The sequence below is a fragment of the Schistocerca gregaria genome, chromosome 11 (assembly GCF_023897955.1).
Source record: "Schistocerca gregaria isolate iqSchGreg1 chromosome 11, iqSchGreg1.2, whole genome shotgun sequence".
NCBI classification, from domain to species: domain Eukaryota; kingdom Metazoa; phylum Arthropoda; class Insecta; order Orthoptera; family Acrididae; genus Schistocerca; species Schistocerca gregaria.
Window position 1 is genome coordinate 53,455,250 of NC_064930.1, and position 22,002 is coordinate 53,477,251.

A 22,002-nucleotide genomic window follows, 5' to 3' on the forward strand; every position below is an offset into this window, starting at 1 on the left:
TTGGCAGTTCAAAAGTATGGTGAATGATGGTGACCCTTAGGGAAATGGCAGCAAGGGACAGGAAAGGACACCAGATGCCCTCAGTGCGTGTGCCTGGGGGCTTCATTCAACATACTGAAGAGGCTACTCCAGCAGCCATTGACGAAACAGGGTGCAACCAGCTGCAGATTGTGGTAAATATTGAAACAAATGATGCCTGTCATCTGGGCTCCAAAGTCATTCTTGGGTCATTCTGGCGACTGGCAGAGAAGGTTGAAAAACAAGTCTTGCGGATGGACTTTCAACAAAGCTCACAATTTGCAGCATTGTTCCCAGAGCTGATGGTTGGCTCTTGGTTCTGAGTCAAATGGAAGGACTGAACCAGAGGCTCTCTGATGAGCTGGGCTGTGACCTTCTGGACTTGCACCATAGGGTTGAATACAGTAGGATCCGCCAAAATAGGTCAGATGTGCACTACACATCAGAGGCTGTTACTCAGGTAGCTGATTGTGTGTAGGATGCACACAAAGCTTTTTTAGATCGAGCAACTCTCCATCCAATCCAGATAATGATGGCTGTGAGAAACCCAGAAGTATCAGTGTAAGATTGAAAGATTTGCCTCCCGCAGGTAAGAGTATTAAAACCCTAATGGTAAAATGCCAAAGCATTTGTAACAAAGTGCTACAGTTTGAAGCTCTCATGAAAAGCAGTGAAACTCACATGATGTCAGTGGTATTGAGAGACAGCTGAAATAGTTAAATCTGAACAAAGATCTAGACCCCGATGGAATCCATATCAGATTCTATAATGCATTAGTTGCTGGGTTAGCCCCTCTTCTACGTATAATCTATCATAGATCCCATGAACAAAAATCCACGCCCAGTTCTTGGAAAATGGCACAGGTCATACCCGTCTACAAGAATGGTAGTAGAAGACATCCACAAAACTACTGTTCAATATTCTTGACACCAATTTATCGTAAAATCTTGGAACCTATTCAGATCTCAAACATAATGAGATATCTTGAACAGAATGACCCCCTCAATGCCTGCCAGCACAGTTTTAGAAAACACTGATAATGTGAAATGCAACTCACACTTTTCTCACGTGACATACCGAAAGTTTTGGATCAATGCAACCAGGCAAGTGCAGTGTTTCTTGATTTCTGAAAATCATTTCACTCAGTACCACACCTACATTTATTGTCTACAGTATGATCATATGGGGTATAATGTGAAATTTGTGACTGGATTGAGAACTTTTTGGCAGGGAGAACACAGAATGTTACTTGAATGGAGAGTCATTGTCAGATGTACAGAGTGACACAGAATAATGGGAATGTGTGAAATGAGTAGTGGCAGCACTGCGAGTTCATGGCAGTTAGTGAGTAAACAGTCCACTATTTCAGTAATCATGGATCAGTGGAATGGACAACAATATGCATTAACCATAAAAATGTTTTATAAAAACAATGATCTTGTGGTAGTGACGCAGAGGGAGTTTCGATATTTTTATAATTTAGGACATCATATGCCATTCTGTTGAAACACATGATAAAATGTTGGATTAATAACTTCGAAGAGACTGGATCTGTCCTCACAAAGAAACCAATAGGACAGCCAAGAAGGGTGCATTCTCCGATGAACATTGATGTTCTACGTGACTCTGTCTTACGGAGCTCACAGCATTCAATTCGTAAGCAAGCAGCAATGGTTGGCATGTCCCAGCAGAGTGTTCACAGAATTCTTCATCTCAATTTAAAATTTCATCCATACAAACTACAGATGGTGTAACAATTGAAGGACAATTTATGATTAGGATTCTGTCAACAAATGAAAACAAAAATAAACATTTATGATGAATTTCTAAACAAGCTGTGGATGTCAGATGAGGCACATTTTCATCTCACAGTTTATGTGAATAAACAGAACTACTGCTATTGGGCAAACACAAATCCTAATGACATTCACGAGTGCTCTTTACACACTAGTAAAGTGACAGTATGGTGTGGTGTTTGTAACATTATGTGACTGCCTTATCACTTTAAATCATTCACTAATCGAGCAGTTGCTCGACAAAAACTACAGTTAGCAAATAATGTTGCGAGAACGTAAAAGGTGAACGACCTGTGACGTAACTTGTTTATTGTCCAAGCGCCGTCAGAGATGCAGTGAGTTATTGACTTTGAAAACTGCGGCGCGAAAAACGGACAGAAGAAGAACACTTTTACACATTTTCTTTTTTTTATTTATGAGATATTCTCGATGAACAGTTACTCATTCTTCTCTTGTCTCTTGTAACTTGTGTCGGACGCGCATGTCTTGCCGCCGTATTATTATCGTTAAAAATAATATTATTTTAGTGTAAAGTAAAGTGCAATACTAAAAGTGCAATACTGCATAGCAGTAAATTTATTGTGCGACGTGTATGTGAAAATGTCAAAGGAATTATTGTCATTACCAGAAGACAAATGCCAGTCGAAACGGCATCCATGTTAAATTTTTCATTGCAGTGTAAGTTCTTCTATTAATTGCCATAAATTCAGATTTAAATGAAATTGGTGTATGGACTATTTATTTAGTGTAGAATCTATGTCTCACTCCTTCATGAAGTTATTTAATTTTCTTTAGGTTTCTGCCAAATAGAGAGTTCACAGTCACGAATTCTTTCATCGAAATCGGACGGAAGTTGTATGCGGCGAAATATTTTCTTCGCGCCACATTCTACTGATAAATGCATGATAAATGACACTCCCTTAGGAAATTCATGTTGAGCTATCCAAAAGAAATTATATTTTGAATAGGCATTTACTCTCCTCTGCAATGCAACTTCCGACTGATCAGACGATCCAACAAGAGGCAGCTGCACACGGTCGGCGTTCGCAAATATATTTCCACCGCTGATTATAGCTATATGTTGCAGCACAAAAGAAACATATTGTTATAATTAGCGACTACAAACGGGGACGTTTGTAAAGTATGTTTATGTATACACATTACGTAAACATATCGTTATATGTTTCATCACATGGGATTATCAGACCATATTTTTTTGCAAATGAATGGGGAAACACAATAACTGTCAATGCCGATCGTTATGTGAAGATGTTAGAAACTTTTATTACACCTGTATTGAACAAGAAGCCTGGTTCCAACACGATGGAGCGACATCACACATTGTGTGGCAATCAGTGGCATATGTGTGAGAATTGTTTGGCAACCGTGCGATCTCAGGATTTGGTAACATTCCCTGGCCCCCTAGATCACCAGAGCTATCCTTTGTTATTTTTTCTTGTGGGGCTACCTCAAGAGCAAAGTCTACACAACTCAACCAAGAAACGTGTATGAGTTAAAACAGGGAATTCGGGATGGAGTTCACAGTATCCCAGCTGAGATGTTGCAGTAATCAATGAGGAATCTGAACAGATTTCACGAATGTATTCGTACAGGACGATGCCATCTAGAGGACATAATTTTTAAAAAAATGATAAATGCCATGAATGTTTCATAAACAGCAAAGTTGTAAGGTTTCAATTAATACGAATGCAATTTTTTTCCTTCATCAACTCTAGTTTTATTGGATTGTGGAAATGTTCCAGTTTACCTATGTCACCCTATAGAAGTAAATTCCGTTATGCCCCAGGAAAGTGTTGGGACTCTTGCTGTTCATGTTGCATATTAATGGCCTTGCAGACAATATTAATAGTAAAATCAGGCTTTTTGCAGATGATGCAGTTATCTATAATGAAGTAGTATCTGAGAGAAGCTGCATAAATATCCAGTCAGTTCGTGATGAGATTTCAACATGGCGCAGAGATTGGCAACTGGCTCTAAATGTTCAGAAATGTAAAATTGTGCACTTCACAAAATGAAAAAATGTAGTGTCCTATGACTATAATATCAATGAGTCACTGTTGGAATTGGCCAACTCATACAAATACCTGGGTGTAACATTTTGGGTGAATATGAATGAGTACACAGGTTCAGTTGTGGGTAAAGCAGGTGGCAGACTTCAATTCATTGGTGGAATATTGGGGATGTGCAATCAAGTAGCAAAAGTGATTGCTTACAAATCACTCTTGCAACCCATCCTAGAATATTGCACATGTGTGTGGGGCCCATACCAGATAGGACTAAAAGGGATACTGAACATATACAGAGAAGGGCAGTGTGAATGGTCACATGTTTGTGGGAGAGTGTCACAGAGGCACAGAAGTGACTGAAATGGCAGACACTTGAAGACAGACGTAAACTATTCTGAGAAAGTCTCTTAACAAAGTTTCAAGAAACAGCTTTAAATGAATACTCTAGGTATACACTACAACCCCCTACATATCACTTACATGGGGATCGTGAGGATAAGATTAGAATAATTACTGCACACACAGAGGCATTCAAACAGTCATTCTTACTGCACTCCACACATGAATGGAACAGGAAGAAACTCTAATAACTGATACAAGGGATGTACCCTCCGCTGTTCACCTCATGGTGGTTTGCACATTATAGATGTAGATGTAGAAATATATGAACTGTTGAGAAATATGTTGAAAGGCCCTTTACAGTTCGATTAAATTATTATTGTTAAGTAGCTCGAAAAAATAATGCAGCAATATATTTAGGAGTACCCATCTTGTGGTACTGAAATGCAACAGTAACATAAAATTAATTGCAAGATAAGCAGATACCAATCTGAAATCCTGAATAAATACACTACTGGCCCTTAAAATTGCTACACCACGAAGATGACATGCTACAGACATGAAATTTAACCGACGGTAAGAAGATGCTGTGATATGCAAATGATTAGCTTTTCAGAGCATTCACACAAGGTTAGCACCGGTGGCGACACCTACAACATGCAGACATGGATAAAGTTTCCAACCAATTTCTCATACACAAACAGCAGTTGACTGACGTTGCCTGGTGAAATGTTGTTGTGATGTCTCATGTAAGAAGCAGAAATGGGTACCATCATGTTGCTGATTTTGATAAAGGTTGGATTGTAGCCTGTCATGATTGTGGTTTATCGTATCGCAACATTGCTGCTCGTGTTGGTCGAGATCCGATGACTGTTAGCAGAATGTGGAATCAGTGGGTTCAGGAGGTTAATATGGAACGCCGTGCTGGTTCCTGATGGCCTCGTATCACTAGCAGTCGAGATGACAGGCATCTTATCCGCACGGCTGTAACGGATCGTGCAGCCACATCTCGATCGATGAGTCAACAGATGGGGACGTTTGCAAGACAACAACCATGTGCACGAACAGGTCAATGACATTTCCAGCAGCACGGACTATCAGTTCGGAGACCGTGGTTGCGGTTACCCTTGACACTGCATCACAGACAGGAGTGCCTCTGATGGTGTACTCGACGAAACCTGGGTGTACAAATGGCAAAACATCATTTTTTCAGATGGATCCAGGTTCTGTTTATGGCATAATGAAGGTCACATCCGTGTATGGCAACATCGCAGTGAACACACAAAGGAAGCAACTATTCGTCATTGTTATACTGGCGTATCACCCGGCATGATGGTATGGGGTGCCATCAGTTACATGTCTCGGTCACCTCTTGTTTGCATTGACGGCACTTTGAACAGTGGACGTGACATTTCAGATGTGTTACGACCCATGGCTCTACCATTTATTCGATCCCTGCAAAACCCTACATTTCAGCAGGATAATGCATGACCGCATATTGCAGGTCCTGTACGGGCCTTTCTGGATACACAAAATGTTCGACTGCTGCCCTGGCCAGCACAATCTCCAGATCTCTCATCAATTGAAAACGTCTGGTCAATGGTGGCCGAGCAACTGGCTCGTCACAATATGCCAGTCACTACTCTTGATAAACTGTGGTATCGTGTTGAAGCTGCATGGGCAGCTGTACCTCCACACACCATCCAAGCTCTGTTTGACTCAATGCCCAGGCGTATCAACGCCGTTATTACGGCCAGAGGTGGTTATTCTGACTACTGATTTCTCAGGATCTATGCACCCAAATTGCATGAAGATGTAATCACATGTCAGTTCTAGTATAATATATTTGTCCAATGAATACTTGTTTATCATCTGCTTTTCTTCTTGGTGTAGCAATTTTAATGGACAGTAGTGTATAATTAATGCACAAAAGGACTGGTTTACAAAAATCTTATTCAACTGATTCTTCATTACTGCTTGTCAGACTGAGGCCCTAACCAGATTGGATAAATAGAAGAGATACAGACAATCCATAGAGGAGAAGCATATTTCATCTTGGGTTTATCAGTGAGCATGAGGGCATTGTGGAGATACTCACCAAATTTTACTGCCAGTTGATACTAGAGAGGTTGTGCAAATCTGGGGAAGATTTACTGTTAAAATTCAGAGTGCATACATTTAGAGAGACCTGGAGACAACACACTGCTTCAGATTGACCATTCGTGGTGCCCTTTTCTGTATATGTTCAGTATCCCTTTTAAGTCCTATCTGGTATTGGTCCCACACACTTGAGCAATATTCTAGGATGGGTCGAACGATTGATTTGTAAGTAATCTTGTTTGTAGACTGATTGCACAGCCCCAGTATTCTGGCAATAAACTGAAGTCTGCGACCTGCTTTACTCACAAACCACATATCCACACAAATGTATAACTATTGTTTAGTTGTATTTGTAACCTTATATATGTAGCCTATTAATTAATTACAGGTGTAACTCAGACATGATTGATTACGTAATTGTAAGACAGAGATTTCAGAATGAGATTTTAAATTCTAAGACATTTCCAGGGGCAGATGTGAACTCTGACCTCAGTGCATTGGTTATGCATTGGTTACACCCACAGTGGTTTGCAGAGTATAGGTGTATATGTAGATGTAGATGTATGAATTGTAGATTAAAACTGAAGAAATTGCAAAAAGGTAGGAAATTGAGGAAATGGGACCTGGATGAAATAAAAGAGCCAGAAGTTGTTGAAAGTTTCAGAGGGAGCATTAGAAAATGGATGACTAGAACAGGGGAAAGGAACACAGTAGAAGACAAACGGGTAGCTTTGAGACATGAAATAATAAAGGCAGCAGAGGATCAAACAGGTTAAAAGACTAGGTCTAGTAGAAATCCTTGGATAACACAGGACATACTCAATTTAATTGATGGAAGGAGAAAAAATGAGACTGATAGAAATGGGTAAGCAGGAATGCTGAGAGGAAAAATATAAGGATTTAGAAACATGTCACTAGAAGAAAGATAGATACCACCTATAGGAAAATTAAAGAGGCACTTGGAAAAAAGAGAAGCAGCTGTATAATTATCAAGAGATGAGATGGAAAACCAGTCCTAACCAAAAAAGGGAAAGCTGAAAGGTGGAAGAACATATAGAGGGTCTACACAATGGAGATGTACATGAAAGCAATATTATAGGAAGGGAAGAGGACATAAATGATGATGTGATGGAACATTTCATACTTCAAAAAGAATTTGACAGAGCACTGAAAGACCTCAGTCAAAACAAAGCCTCAGGTGTATAGAACATTCTGTCAGAACAACTAATAGCCTTTGAAGAGCCAACCATAACAAAATTATTCCACCTGGTGTGCAAGATGTATGAGACAGGTAAAATACCCTTAGACTTCAAGAAGAATGTATTAATTTCAATTCCAAAGAAATTAGTTGCCGACAGGTGTGAAATTTACTGAACTGTCAGTTTAATAAGTCATAGTTGCAAAATACTACCACGAATTCTGCACAGAAGAATGGGAAAACAGGTAGAGACCAACCTCAGGGAAGATCAGTTTGGATTTTGGATAAATGTAGGAACACTTGAAACAATACTGACCCTACAACTTACTTTGAGGATAGGTTAAGGAAAGGTGAACTTACGTTTGTAGCATTTATAGATTTAGATAAAACTTTGACAATGTTGACTCGAGTACTCTCTTTGAAATTTTGACGGTATCAGGGTTAAAACAGAGGTAGGCTTTTTACAACTTCTACAGAAACCAGTCACAGTTACAAGAGTCAGCGAGCATGAAAGTCAAGCTGTGGTTGGGAAGAGAGCAAGACAGGCTTGTAGTCTATCCACTATGTTATTCAATCTGTACAATGAGCAAGCAGTGAAGGAAACTAAAGAAAAATTTGGAGTAGGAATTAGAGTTGAGGGAGAAGAAATAAAAACATTGAGGTTTGCCAATGATACTGTAATTCTGTCAGACAGCAAAGGACATGGAAGAGGAGTTAAATGGAATGGACAATGTATTGAAAGGAGGATATAAGATGAACATCAACAAAAGCAAAACAACAATAGAATGTAGTCGAATTAAAACAGGCAATTTTGGAGGGATTAGGTTAGGAAAAAAAGACACAAAAAGTAGTAAACGAAGTTTGGTATGTCAGTAAAATAATGCTGGACAAAGTAAAGAAGATATAAAATATATGCTTGCAATGGCAAGCAAAGTGTTTCCAAAGAAGAGAGATTTGTTAACTTTGAATATAGATTTAATTGTTAGGAGGTCTTTTCTGAAGGTATTTGTCTGGAGTGTAGCCATGTATGAAAATGAAATGTGGATGGTAAACAGTTTACACAAGTAGAGAAAAGAAGCTTTTGAAATGTGGTGTTACAGAAGAATGTTGAAGATCAGATGGGTGGATCATATAACTAAAAGGAGGCACTGAATAGGATTAATGAGGAAAGAAATTTGGTGCACAAGCTGACTAGAGGAAGGGATCAACCAATAGGACAAATTCTGAGACACCTAAGGATCATTAATTTAGCATTGGTGGGAATTGGGGGTGGGGAGGTGGGAGGTGAAGCCGGGGGGGGGGGATCATAGAGGGAGACCAAGAGACACATACAGTAAGCAGATTTGGAAGGATGTAGATTGCAGTTGTTATTCAGAGGTGAAAAGGATCGAATAGCATGAATAACTGCATCAAACCAGTCTTCAGACTTAAGGTATTCACAAATCAAAACAAATTTAGAAACCATCATTCATGTGAAACTCAACTTCTGCTTTTCTCGCATGATACCCTGTGGACTGTGGATAAAGGCGCAACAGGCAGACTCCATATTCTTACATTTCTGTGACAGATTTGACACAGAGCTACACTGCAGATGTTTAATGACGGTCTGAGCACACATAATTGATATGTGAAAATCTTCAAGATTTTTTGAGTAATAAAAGGCAGTATGCTGTCTTTTCCAGTGCTTGTTCATCAGAGACAAGGGCATTGCCAGTGGTGCCCCAGGGAAGTGCAATAGGAGCATTCTTATTTCCAATATTCATAAACAAACTGACAGATAGGATGAGCAGTAATCTGTGACTGTTTGCATATGATGCTGTAGTGTACAGGAAAGTGTAGTTGTTGAGTGATCTGTAATCACTGGGTGGGCCCAGAGGGTTCGGCTACCCCTCTTATCACCTAAATGAAATTGCACATGACCTAGTCGCCATTTAGTGAAACTGAAAGATATTTTGATTTTCAATTATACCATGAAAAATAGACACGTGTTATCAATAGTCAGCAAGGCCAATGATAGTTTAAAACTGTCTATACTCTCATAGTCCTATTGGCTATCACCCATCCCAATTTTAACCATGATAACTGTTAACTTTGCTTGATCTCAGTTGTTGTTTACATAATCAGTTCAATTCTTACTTCTAGTGGAATATAATATAAGTGCTTTCGTTTATTGTTTTTGTCCTGTGTGCTGTTGTGATAGTTACTAACTATGATTAGGTTTGTACCAAGAAAACTGCTTTTGATTCACTTGGCTAGCATTATGGCAAGTTAAAAATATGTACGCTCCACTATAAGGGCTTAATTACCTTTCTGTCTGTCTACCTAACTACCTACCTATCTATCTATAACAACAGTCGACTCGTTATTTGGAGGCTGGCAGAACTTTGGGTTGCAAAATTTCAATATTTCACAAGGCAGTGGAACAATAAATGCCATTACAAATAACATTAAATTAAAATCAGTGCATGAAAATACACTTCGATTTGTATGTGTCACCCAAAAATCACATTGATCAACAAAAAAGTCACCCAAATTGTGATACCTGCCCCAAACAATAAAAAGTTGCTCAATCTGGTAACCTGTGCAGTACTCAATTATGAAAAGTGTTTCTTATATGGGTCGATGAGGAGGGGTTTGTGGAGAGTGAAAGGAGTATGTGATAACAGTACATTCTATAGTTTGTTTGTTTCTAAAAGGTTTTTCAATGAGTTGTTTGGATTTGTTCGAGCTGTTTATACCCTGAATTCTTCCTTCCCCTTTCATTCAAAATCTATTTACGCTATTATAATACTATAATAACTGAAGCCACAAATTCCATGCACAATTAACTCTTAAAATGTGCATGCATTCATGCACTGTTAAATGACTAAACATGCACAATTAAAGGAAAAACATTCAATTTGAGATGTCAATCTTTTGTTGTGATGCAATTTATTTTATGTTAAAACAATGTATAACAACCAGTTGTTCCAAATTCTCTGCTGGTATGGGGTAGCTCTGTGTGTTGAGCCATTGAGGTAGCAGTTCTTGGATTTGAGAGGTGAAATAGTTTAAAAGTGGTTTCCCTTTTCCAATTTAGGTAAAACCAGGGTTGGTCTGTTACTATAGGTCACAACCAATTCCTTCCAAATACCTTTTTTTGCTGACAGATTCCAGTTCCTTAAAGATGCTGCTGTCAAGTCAAGGGAAAGGGAAATTTTATCAAAATTCAGTGAAGGCATGGTTGGGCAATGAAATCTGGGGCCGCTGGCCGAGTGCGGTAACAGTCGACAGCCAGTGGGCCAGGCAAGGTAAATATGGCACTCGGCGACGCACAGCTGTGACGGCGGTATTGCACGCACGATTTGTTTTGAGTGGAGCAACAACGAGGCAGGAAACTGCATTGCTTTAAGTTATTGTGATGTATGAAGTGGGGCACTAGGTCAGGGCCAAGAGTAGTGATTTGTAAGTGGCTGACATGTGGGAATTTAGCCCCGCCACAGTTTCTGTCTCTCTCTGACACTGCAGCAGAAGTGATGGAGAAACCGATAGAAATAGATGGGCAATTTTAGCTCAGGACAGAGTGTGCCAGGTCAGTCGAGCATCAGCACGGACCTGTGCTGGTCTCCACTTATAGGGGCCAGTCTGGCAGTAATGTTATATTTATTCTGCATAAACTTGCATTCTGTTTTCTATGTACTTGTTTGGGCTACATTCTTCCTCCCGGGACACAACACCGGGGTGAGATGGAACGGCAGCCTGAACTTGGAGGTCGCACGGTCTGCCTGAAAGAGGGCAGTGACAGTGGTCTGGAGCAGGTCCAGCTTGGTTCGACTCGAGTCTACAGGCCACGTTCACTTCCCACTTGGCATACCGGTGTCCGGGCGAGGCATACGCTGTGGGAGGTGTAGCAGTGCTGCAACAGTGCCAGAGACAGCGACAGGTGTTGCCATTCGGCAAGCATCACTAGTGACAAGTTGCCGCACAGCATCCGGGAGGGCGTGGGTTTGAGGCCGGTCCTGTCCTGGGAGTACGGGCAGCCTGAGGGCCACGGGTGACCGGTTCACCCACGGTCGGACAGAGCAGGCCAAACGGGGCAGACGGCAGTGAGGACCGGGGACTGTAGCAGCCTCCGGAATCGCGGGCAGCAGTGTGGCGCAAGTTGCGACACGTCGGTGGCCGGTGACCGGGAGAGCGTGGCTGACTAAAATTATCAGAATAAACGAATGTTACCGAATACCACTCTATCACTCTGCACTGGCGCTTGACGCTCTTGAACTTGCTCTGCCTCTTGACAAAATATGGCGTGATGGATCCCGGCTTCAGCTCTGCCATCTGGAGTCCCGGGTTTGACACACTGAACCTGCAACAATGCAGTCCCTCTGCTTTAATGAAAAGAGCTGCACTGAAGGTGAGCCGAGCATCTCTTCAGAGACTCCCAGCACTAAAAGCCATATGATAAATAAATAGTAATAAAATTCTTCTCATTTAGGCTCATGCATTTGTCTGTTCAAACTTTATTTAATACAGAAAATTATCTTTCTTATGTTGTAAGAAATGGCAAATTCATACTTAAATTAAGACATTTGTAAAGTGTAAGGTTGAATAATTATGGATTCTTTGCACTTTCACCACCAAAAATTGTTCTAGCATCGCTGTCGAACAGAGATCTCTTCATTACAAAGTCCTGTGGTTAATAATCGTGGTGTCACAAAAAATTAGTTTTCGAACATTCCTGATCATTTCCTCAGCTCAAACCCAAACCGGAAGATAAAGAGTGCAAAATGGCCTGGGAGGATGAAGGGAGGTTGAAGCATGAATGCTTCTCAGTGGTCTGTCAAAATACATCTCTCTAAGTAACGAAATCATATCTCTGTTCGAAGAAAACTCCAGGATCTTTGATGAATAAAATGATTTATCATTCTTTATGGAAATTGTCAGAATTTCTGGGGTCTTCTTCAACAAATTGGAGCCCCCTTTGACAAAATCCGGTATACGTCTTAGTGACCTGGGCAGAATTTCCATTTGGTGAGATGAATGGCAGCCTCCTGTCACCATAGAAAAACATAGATTGGTGCAGATGAGTAGGAAAAACAATCCTTTAAGGTTTGAATACAGTATTAGTATGAGCTGCTGAACCAGTCAGATGAATAAACATTGAGCCATAACATTGCACAGCAACTTGCAATGGAATGTGGATGTACAGACAGTAAATGGTCAACTTCAATTTATTGGGAGAATTCTAGGGAAATGTAGCTCATTTACAAAACAGACTTCATACATAATGCTGGTGGATCACATTCTTGAGTACTGCTCAAGCTTGGGGTCAGATTAAAGGAAAACATTGAAGCAATTAAGAAACAGCGTGCTAGATTTGTTACTGGCAGGTTCAATCAACACGTATTTCAGAAATTCTCAGCACACACAAATGCGACTTTCCAGAGGCAAAAATATTCTTTTCACAGAACACTATTGAGAATGTTTAGAGAAATTGCACTTCCAACAGACTGTAGAACAATCCTACTGCCACCGACAAACATTTTGCCTAAGAATCACGAAGACGAGACAGGGAAATTAGGGCTCCTACGGAAGCATATGACCATTGCACAACAAGACTGGCTTTTTGGCAGGAGAGAGTATATTTTCAGAACTTTCTGTAGACATTGTTCTTCTGCAGGGTAACAGGAGCAACACAGTGTTTGAGCAAAATGATGTGGCAACTAGAAATGTAAGGCAAAGTTGAAGTATGCAGGACTGTATGTTTCTTGTAGGTAAAACATCTAAGTTAGACACAAGCAAGTTCACTGTAAAATTCTGGTGGTGTACAGACCAAATGTAATGTCATTCAAGCCATAGTGAAATGGTGCCAACAATCAGATGGAGGTCGCACAAATTTGGTTGTGCTTATCGGGAAGGGAGGCCGTTGTCATCAGCCGTAGCTGACAGGCAATTGAGGAACTGATTCACAGAAAACACAGATTTTTTGATGCAGAGGACATTCACATGGTGTTTCTCGAATGGCTTTGTGACTGAGAAGCATATTTGTATTGCTGAGGTACTGAACGATCGATAGAATGTTCCAACTGTCGTTTACAGAGGTTTGGTGGCTATGTTGAGAAGCAGTGTCACATATCTGTGTCACTGTAATGCAGCATTCAACAAAAGCTACTTGGCCTGCCGTAATAATGTGTGACTCCTTTTCTGAAGTCCTTGTATGTTTATTTGCTGTACTTCTACCATATACAGAGTATATCAGTTAAGTGATGGTCTACAATAAATTTCTGACAAGTGTTTTCCTGTGTTAGTTTGTGGATTCACTTGTCCCACATCCCTGAAGATTCTTGTTCAAGAGGGAACCTGTGCAACTGGACGTATGAATAACATAACAAGTATGTATGTATAGATGCTCCAACTTTTCAACATCGGTTTGTTTTCACTAATTCTTGGCACACTTCTGGTGTTATCTACACTTCTCACAAATTTCCCTCATTTGAGGTACCACAGCTACAGATGCGGTCACAAGTAATGGGTTAAGTTTAAAGCTACACATTGTAAGAGTTGAGGCACTGATGATTTTGTACGCATTTGCAGCCGCCGCTAACATCTACCCTGACATACGTGAATGCCCTGTGCTGCCTCCTATCCAGTCTCCGGCCCATGCCCACAGCACTCGCAACTCCACGTGTTGCGAGTTGGCTGTGGGAAGTGAGTGGCAGGATTTTGCGTCTGGTAACCGCCAACCACCACGAGGTGTACAACAGCCTCGCAGAATTTGCCCGCAGGAACTCCGGGTCTAACGTCAGGTACGCCAGAGCTTCGCTTCGGTGCCCGACACTCGTGCACTGTGCTACCCGAGGAGGCAACATTTATGTGTAACTCTCATTTTCACTATGAGCCATACTCTTGTTGACTTAAAAAAGTTTTGATTTTCTATTGCAGTGTCATATAAGGACCAAAGGTCATTAATGTTATAGAATTTCAAAATAAGTTACAATGACATATGGGATCTGAAGATAAACATTAATGCCACACTTTAAATGAATCCATATGTGTCACACAGATAAATGGCTCTGTTTGTGTTGAATTTATGTCGGATGATTCAGTTGATAAGCACTGTAGTCTTGTACACCTTTTTCTGCTACTACTGCTGCTGAAACTGTTGGGAGAAACCTTATGACTGTTTTGGCTGCGTAATACTCTTTCTCCTCATTAACAGAATATGAAAGGGTTAATGGTTTTACAGTGATGTTCTATAACTCCATCAGTTTTATTTTCAAATATGGTACAAACATGTATTCCACAGCTACAAGGAGAAGAACAAATTCAATTTGGCTCATTCATCATTTTGGAGGCAATCGAAAATGCAACAGTAATAGAGATGAAATTAGTCAAGTGAATGCCAAAACAATAAGATACAAGATAAATAATATCTAAAAGACCAAACAGAAAAAGTTGTTCTGTAGCCAGGGGTGTGTGATTTTTAACATTATACACAATTTACATGTGTGTTCAGCTTCACATTTGGCATTTACAGACTATTAAATAGCATAGTGGCTTAAATTTAATGAAAATGAACATATTAGTGTTTGATATTACTCATTTCACAACTGAAACGTATTTAAATTTAACAGCAGAAGTAAACTTCTCTGTCTTTCAAACTAGACACAGTGCTGCCTTTTAACATAAATTTGTTTACAATATTTTTTTTAAATTGATACTTAATCCTCTTGTACAGATGATAGAAAAATTAATCCTAGATATGTTCTGTGATAAGTCTGCATCACATTTTTGTATCATTATACCGGATGTTTGAGAAAAGTTCTCCAAACATATATACAGCAAAAATACTTGTTAAGATGTGGGAAATTCTGTCCTACGACAACCAATTGTGTATTGACACTGTAGGAAGTGCTCTTTGTGGTTACTATCCAAGCCTTCAGCCTTCTTCCTGAAAGATTCATGAACTCATGCATACACTCTCATTTGCCCTCGGATTCTTTCACATGAGGGGACACACTCCTGTAACATGCGCACATTGTTGAATGTGGGATACCGGGATGCCACTATACAGTGGAGGTTCTTGTTGGCATTGGCAGAATGGCATGTTCTACTTTGCCTCACTCATCCTGCATGTGGCATGATTATAGCATTGTGTGTTAGGATAATTTGGTCTATGAAGAAAAACATAGGATGCAGATATAAGAATAACATTTGTTGCTATATGTACAATGTGAAACTGAATTCCCTTTACATACCATGAGCACAGGTTCCTTACACAAAAACAAGGAAAAAAGTCTAGTATACAAGGGCTCTATATTGCATACATTAAGAGCTACGCGTGCTTGTCTATCTTCGATACTGTGAAACACGTCTCTTCTACTGCAAGCTTTTTGCTTTCCATATTTTGGAAGGCAGTAGTATCACCCATACCAGAACAAAATGTCCAGTAAGCATGGGCTCTACAATGCATTCCTTATGAGTTAAGGGCACTTGTTCTGTGAAAGATATGTGTTTCACAGTAGCAAAGATGAACAATTTTAATCCGCTTGGAAGTTTCAGTGATAAGACTGTTGCAATGAATATTTATATGCAACAAAATAAAATCTCACACAAATCCAGCACTTTGCTTAAGGAGAGTAAAGTGCAAAGTGGCCTTGTAATAAAATTGGTTAGTGTTTCGCTGCAAGACAGTTTGAAATGGATTAAACATTCCAAGTATGTTAATGATAAATTAAGTTGAGGGTGTTGTGTACAAAGAGCCCTGAAATCAAACACCAATATGGAAACTAATGGAGTGCTTAATATGCTTGTATTCAGTCACGTCTACACTATGGAGTAAAATCCTGGGGAAACTGTCTGGCAGCACCCAGTACATTTAAAATTTAAAAGGACACTATTAGAACAGTAAATGGAAGTGCCTTCACAGCAATTAACATACTTCCACTGCCACGCATTTACATAAGAGAAACAGTTTTATTTTTCTAAACAAATGTGATGGACAACAACAAACATTTGCAGAGATATTTTGAAGTGTATTGAAATTTTATTCAATCCTATTGATTACATTTTGAAACAATCATTATCACTTATTTTCTAAGTAGCAACCACTTTTATTAGACTTTGCAACATTGCTGAATGTATACAACAACATATAAAAATTTAATTTAGCACTCTCCTTTCCCACAGTGTACTCATTTGGAAAATTAGCATTGTGTATATTACTGTGCAGGTTTTTAGACATACATCTTAGTAACAACACATACAAGAACTGAGGGCCTTTTCCAAGCACTACCAATGTTGTATCCTTCAAATGTTATGCTTCCTCCATGTATTGTGGGCGTGTACACAAGCATTTATAATCCAATCTGAACTATTATTTGTGAAGTATATTATTTTCTTATATGTCTGTGTATAAGTACAGAGCTGCCCAAATTATTTGAGAACGTGAAGTCCGTGAATGGCTGCAAATGGTCTCCGACTAGCTAACTATCACCATTTCCAGTCAATGATCAGCTCAGTTGGACCAGAGGATCCAGTCCATTCCATGTAAACACAGCCCACACCATTATGGAGCCACCACCAGTTCCTTGTAAACGACTCGGGTCTACAGCACTGCGGGGTCTGTGCCACACTCGAAACCTGCCGTCAGCTCTTACAGACTGAAATCCAGACTCATCTGACTAGGTCACAGTTTTCCAGTCATCTAGGGTCCAATGATACAGTCACAGGCCTGGGAGAGGCGCTGCACATGATGTCGTGCTGTTAGCAAAAGCACTCACACAGTTGTCTGCTGCCGTAGGCCAATAACACCAAATAATACTGCAGCGTCCTAGTGGGTACATTTGTTGTGTGTTCCCACACTGATTTATTTGGTTATATCACAAAGTGGTGCTCGTCTGCTAACAATCAAGCAATCAATCAATCAATCTCTTTATTCATCCGTTAACAATATACATTGTATGGGTGTAGTCAATTACAATATAGTTTCTTATCTTTAATTTATTTCAAAAACTTGGATAATAAATACAAATATTTTCTATCAGTATATATAACTAATATTACTTTTCCATATTCAGATATTCTTCAATGCTATAAAAGCTATGTGTTAGTAAAAATTGTTTAAGATCTACCTTGAATTTATGAACTTCTTTAATTTTCTTTATTGTAGAAGGCAATGCACTAAAAAGTATTTTGGACTGTGTGAGGCGGCGGGTGGAATAATAGAATAAATGTTTTGTATTTATGTTGTTTGCCGTTCTCAACACTGGATCTCTAACTACAATATTGGCAACCAGAAAGTGATTATCAAAACGTGAATCATGAATTTCAACTAAAATTTTAATTTGTGAGATCCAGAATACTGTTTCTACCAAATTATTATGCAAAACGAATATAAATATAAATTTTTAAGTTTCTAGTTCTTTTCTGTTGCGCCAATGATTTTTACAGAAAAACATCCAAATTTCGAAAATGGTTAAAGTTATTGAACTGATATCCAACACATATTGATTTTGTATTACTCCTGACATGCTAGAAACGTTTCATGTTATTTACTTCATTTTAAAGTAATTTATGACGTAAGAGCCAGTTACAGTGGACTAGGCTGGCACACAATGGAAAGACTGACGTGAATTTTATAAGGTGTGAGTATGCTGCTTTCCTACAACTGGTAGTTTACACATTTTTAGTGGAGTGCTCCTTTGTGGGTGTTTCTGTGAAAATCATCCCTGTTCCTTGTTTCATGGTTATGAACCTGATTACTTAATGTTGAAAATTCCTGGTGAGTTTTCAGAAAGCATACACATTCATAGATATATAAGCTAGGAAGAGTCATTATTTTAAATTCTTTAAATATTTCCCTGCAGGACACTGCAGGGAACCCCTTTCATTATTCTAATAGCCCTTTTTTGAAGTTTGAAAGCTTGTTTTGCTGTACCTGTATTTCCCCAGAAGATCACACCCTATCTAAGTAAACTGTTCATGTAAGCATAATAGGCACAAAGCAATGATTCAGTGTTGTAACATTCCATAAGCATTCTTAGCACATAGCAGCATTTACTTAATTTTTTACTCAAAACTTCTACATGCTTTTTCCCATCTCAAGTACTCATCCACCCATGTACAGAGGAATTTTGTGTATGGAGCTTGTGCAATAACATAGTTCCCTAAGTCAGCTTTTACTCTTCTTCTAGCTTTATATTAATATTATTGAAATTTATCAATACCATTTTATCCTTATTTATGATCAAAGCATTATCACTAAACCATTTTCCTGTCTCATTTATTGTCCTATAGACACTCTGCTGTAGATCATTCTCAGTGTATCCTTTTACAAAAAAGCTAGTGTCATCAGCGGACATCACCATTTCTGCAACTGTCAGATGGTTTGGCAAATCATTTATGTACACCAAGAACAACAGAGGTCCTAACATGGAACCCTGTGGCACTCCATAGCTAGGTGCTTTTTTTTTTTAAAAAAAAAAAAAAATCTGAAAGGTACTCTTTGCCTTCATGACATATTTGTACTTTCTGTTATCTACCAGAGAGATAAGACTTGAACCATTTGAAGGCAACTCCCCAGACCCCGTAACATTCTAGTTTCTTAAGCAGTAAGTCATGGCTGATTAAATCAAATGCTTTAGATGAATGTAAGAATATTCCACAGCTTAATTCGTTCTTGTCCAAGGCATTTAGAACCATTTTCATGAATTGGAAGACTGCTGCTTCTATGGATCTGTTTTTTTCTAAACCCAGTTTGAGTGTTAGTCAGTATTTTACTTTTATTCAGGAAGTCAGCTAGCCTTTCGTACATTACTCTTTCAATTACTTTAGAGAAACCTGACAATAATGACACTGGCCTATAATTACTTATGTCAGCTGTACTATCCTTTTTGTGAAGTGGCTTTATTATGGAGAGTTTTAGTTGTGATGGGAACACCCCTGTCCTGAAAGAAGTATTAATAATGTCAGTTAGGTGAGTATCTCTATTGGTAGAACTATGTTTGATTATATTGTCTGTAATTCCATCAATACCACAAGACATTTTATTTTTTAGTTTATTAATAGCATTTCTAACTTCACATGACAACTCTACACAAATGCTGCTGCTGTTGGTCATTAAGTGAAGGCCGTTAGCCACTGCACTGTTCACGGTGAGAGATATTGCCCGGAACCTGGTATTCTTGGCACACTCTCAACACTGTGGATCTTGCAATATTGAATTCTCTAACAATTTCCAAAATGAAATGTCCCACACATCTAGTTCATACTACCGCTCTGTGTTCAAAGTCTGTTCACTCCCATCGTATGGCCATAATAACAACAAAATCCTTTTCATATGAATCACCTGAGTACAAATGACAGCTCTGCTAAAGCACATTCCTTTTACACCCTGTGTAGACAATACTAGTGTCATGTGTATATGTGCGTATCACCATCTCATGACTTTTGTCACCTCAGTGTAATCTGTTTCCATTTCAGATCATTATCCACAGTAACATCAAGTATCTACTGAATTCTACTTGTTCCAGATTTGTATCATCCATTTATAAACCGATATGCGTGGACTTTGTTTCTGAACAGTGTATATGTAGTCTTTATCAGGTTTATAACCAGTTCATTTTCCACAAGCCACTGAGCTGCGACATTTGTAGAAATATGTGCTCTTCTTTCAAGCTGCCGGGCGGGGTGGCCGAACGGTTCTAGGCGCTGTAGTCTGGAACCGCGCGACCACTACGGTCACAGGTTCGTATCCTGCCTTGGGCATGGATGTGTGTGATGTCCTTAGGTTAGTTAGGCTTAAGTAGTTCTACGTTCTAGGGGACTGATGACCTTAGAAGTTAAGTCCCATAGTGCGCAGAGCCATTTGAACGATTTGATTTCTATCAAGCTGTTCCACATTTTGGTCACTGCACAGTATTTTAATGTCATCACTGCACAGTATTTTAATGTCATCTGAATACAATATTTTCATCTCTTCTCTTCATTTACAGATGGGTTAAACCAATTTTGATGTTAATGACAAGAAAACCACACCCAGCAAAAACTTTTATGCAACACACACAAATATCAGAATATGTCACACGGCTTCAGAAAATATTGTTCTTGTAAAATACAAATGGCTCTTTATTCACACAAAATAGTAAGTGCTATCATCAGGGGATCTCAAATTGATTCTGTGTTTCTATATTCCCAGAAGGCTTTTGACACAGTTCCATACACGCAGTTTCTAATAAAAGTGTATGACTATGGAGTATCGTCTCAGCAGTGTGACTGGATTTATGATTTCCTGCCAGAAAGGCCCAGTTTGTAGTAATTGGCAGAAAATCATTGAGTAAAACAGAAGCAATATCTGGTGTTCCTCAAGGAAGTGTTATAGGAATTTGAAAAGGAAAGTTGCTACTCACCATATAGCGGAGATGATGAGTCGCAGATAGGCACAGCAAAAAGACTGTAGCAAATAAAGCTTTGGGCCATTAAGGCCTTCGTCAATCACACACACACACACACACACACACACACACACACACACACACACAAATGCAACACACACACACAACTGCAGTCTCAGGCAACTGAAACCACACTGCGAGAAGCAGCACCAGTCACTCAGCACTGCATGATGTAAGTTGCGACTGGGTGGGGGTAAGGCAGAGGCTGAAGAGGGGAGGGGGCAGATAGTATGATGGTGGTGGCAGACAGTGAAATGCTGCAGGTTAGATGGAGGGGGAAGTAGTGGAAAAGGAGAGAAGTAAAAAGACTGGGTGTGATAGTGGAATGGCAGCTTTGAAGTGCTGGATTGGGAACAGGGAAGGGGCTGGATGGGTGAGAAAAATGACTAACAAAGGATGAGGCCAGAAGGATTACAGGAATGAAGGATGTGTTGCGGGGTGAGTTCCCACTCATGCATCAGAAAAGCTGGTGTTGCTGGGAAGGACCCATATGGTAGAGGTTGTGAAGCAGTCATTGAAAAGAAGAATGTCATGTTTGGCCATGTGGCAGCAACAGGGTGGTCCACTTCTTTCTTGGCCACAGTTTGTCAGTGGCCATTCATGCAGACAGACAGCTTGTTGGTTGTCATGCCCACAAGAAGTGGTTTCAGCTTAGCTTGTAGATCACATGACTATTTTCCCAGGTAGCCCTGCCTTTGATGGGCTAGGTGATGTTAGTGATCAGACTGCAGTTAGTGGTGGTAGGAGGATGTATGAGACAGGTCTTGCATCTAGGTCTATTAGAGGGGTATGAGCCTTGAGGTAAGGGGTTGTGAGCAGGGGTTGTGTAAGGATGGACAAGTACATTGTGTAGGGGACAAGTATATTGTGTAGGTTTGGTGGACAGTGGAATATCACTGTGGGAGGGGTGGAAAGGATAGTGGACAGGGCATTTCTCATTTCACGCACGACAAGAGGTAGTTGAAACCCTGCCGGAGAATGTAATTCAGTTGCGAGGGGATTGCTCCTCTGTGATTGGATGGTGGTACTTTGGAGGTGGTGGGAGACTGGAAAGATAAGGTACAGGAGATTGGTTTTGTATGAGGTTGGGAGGA

General features: G+C 39.7%; 1 protein-coding gene across 1 annotated transcript in view; it reads left to right on the top strand.

Annotated features, from left to right (window-relative positions):
* The window catches only part of LOC126295279 (uncharacterized), a 262,374-nt gene that overhangs the window by 143,945 nt on the left and 96,427 nt on the right, over positions 1–22,002 (top strand). Inside the window, exon 5 of the mRNA XM_049987708.1 lies at positions 14,049–14,260. Coding sequence (XP_049843665.1) covers positions 14,049–14,260 — 212 coding nt within the window. The remainder of the gene's footprint in view (positions 1–14,048; positions 14,261–22,002) is intronic.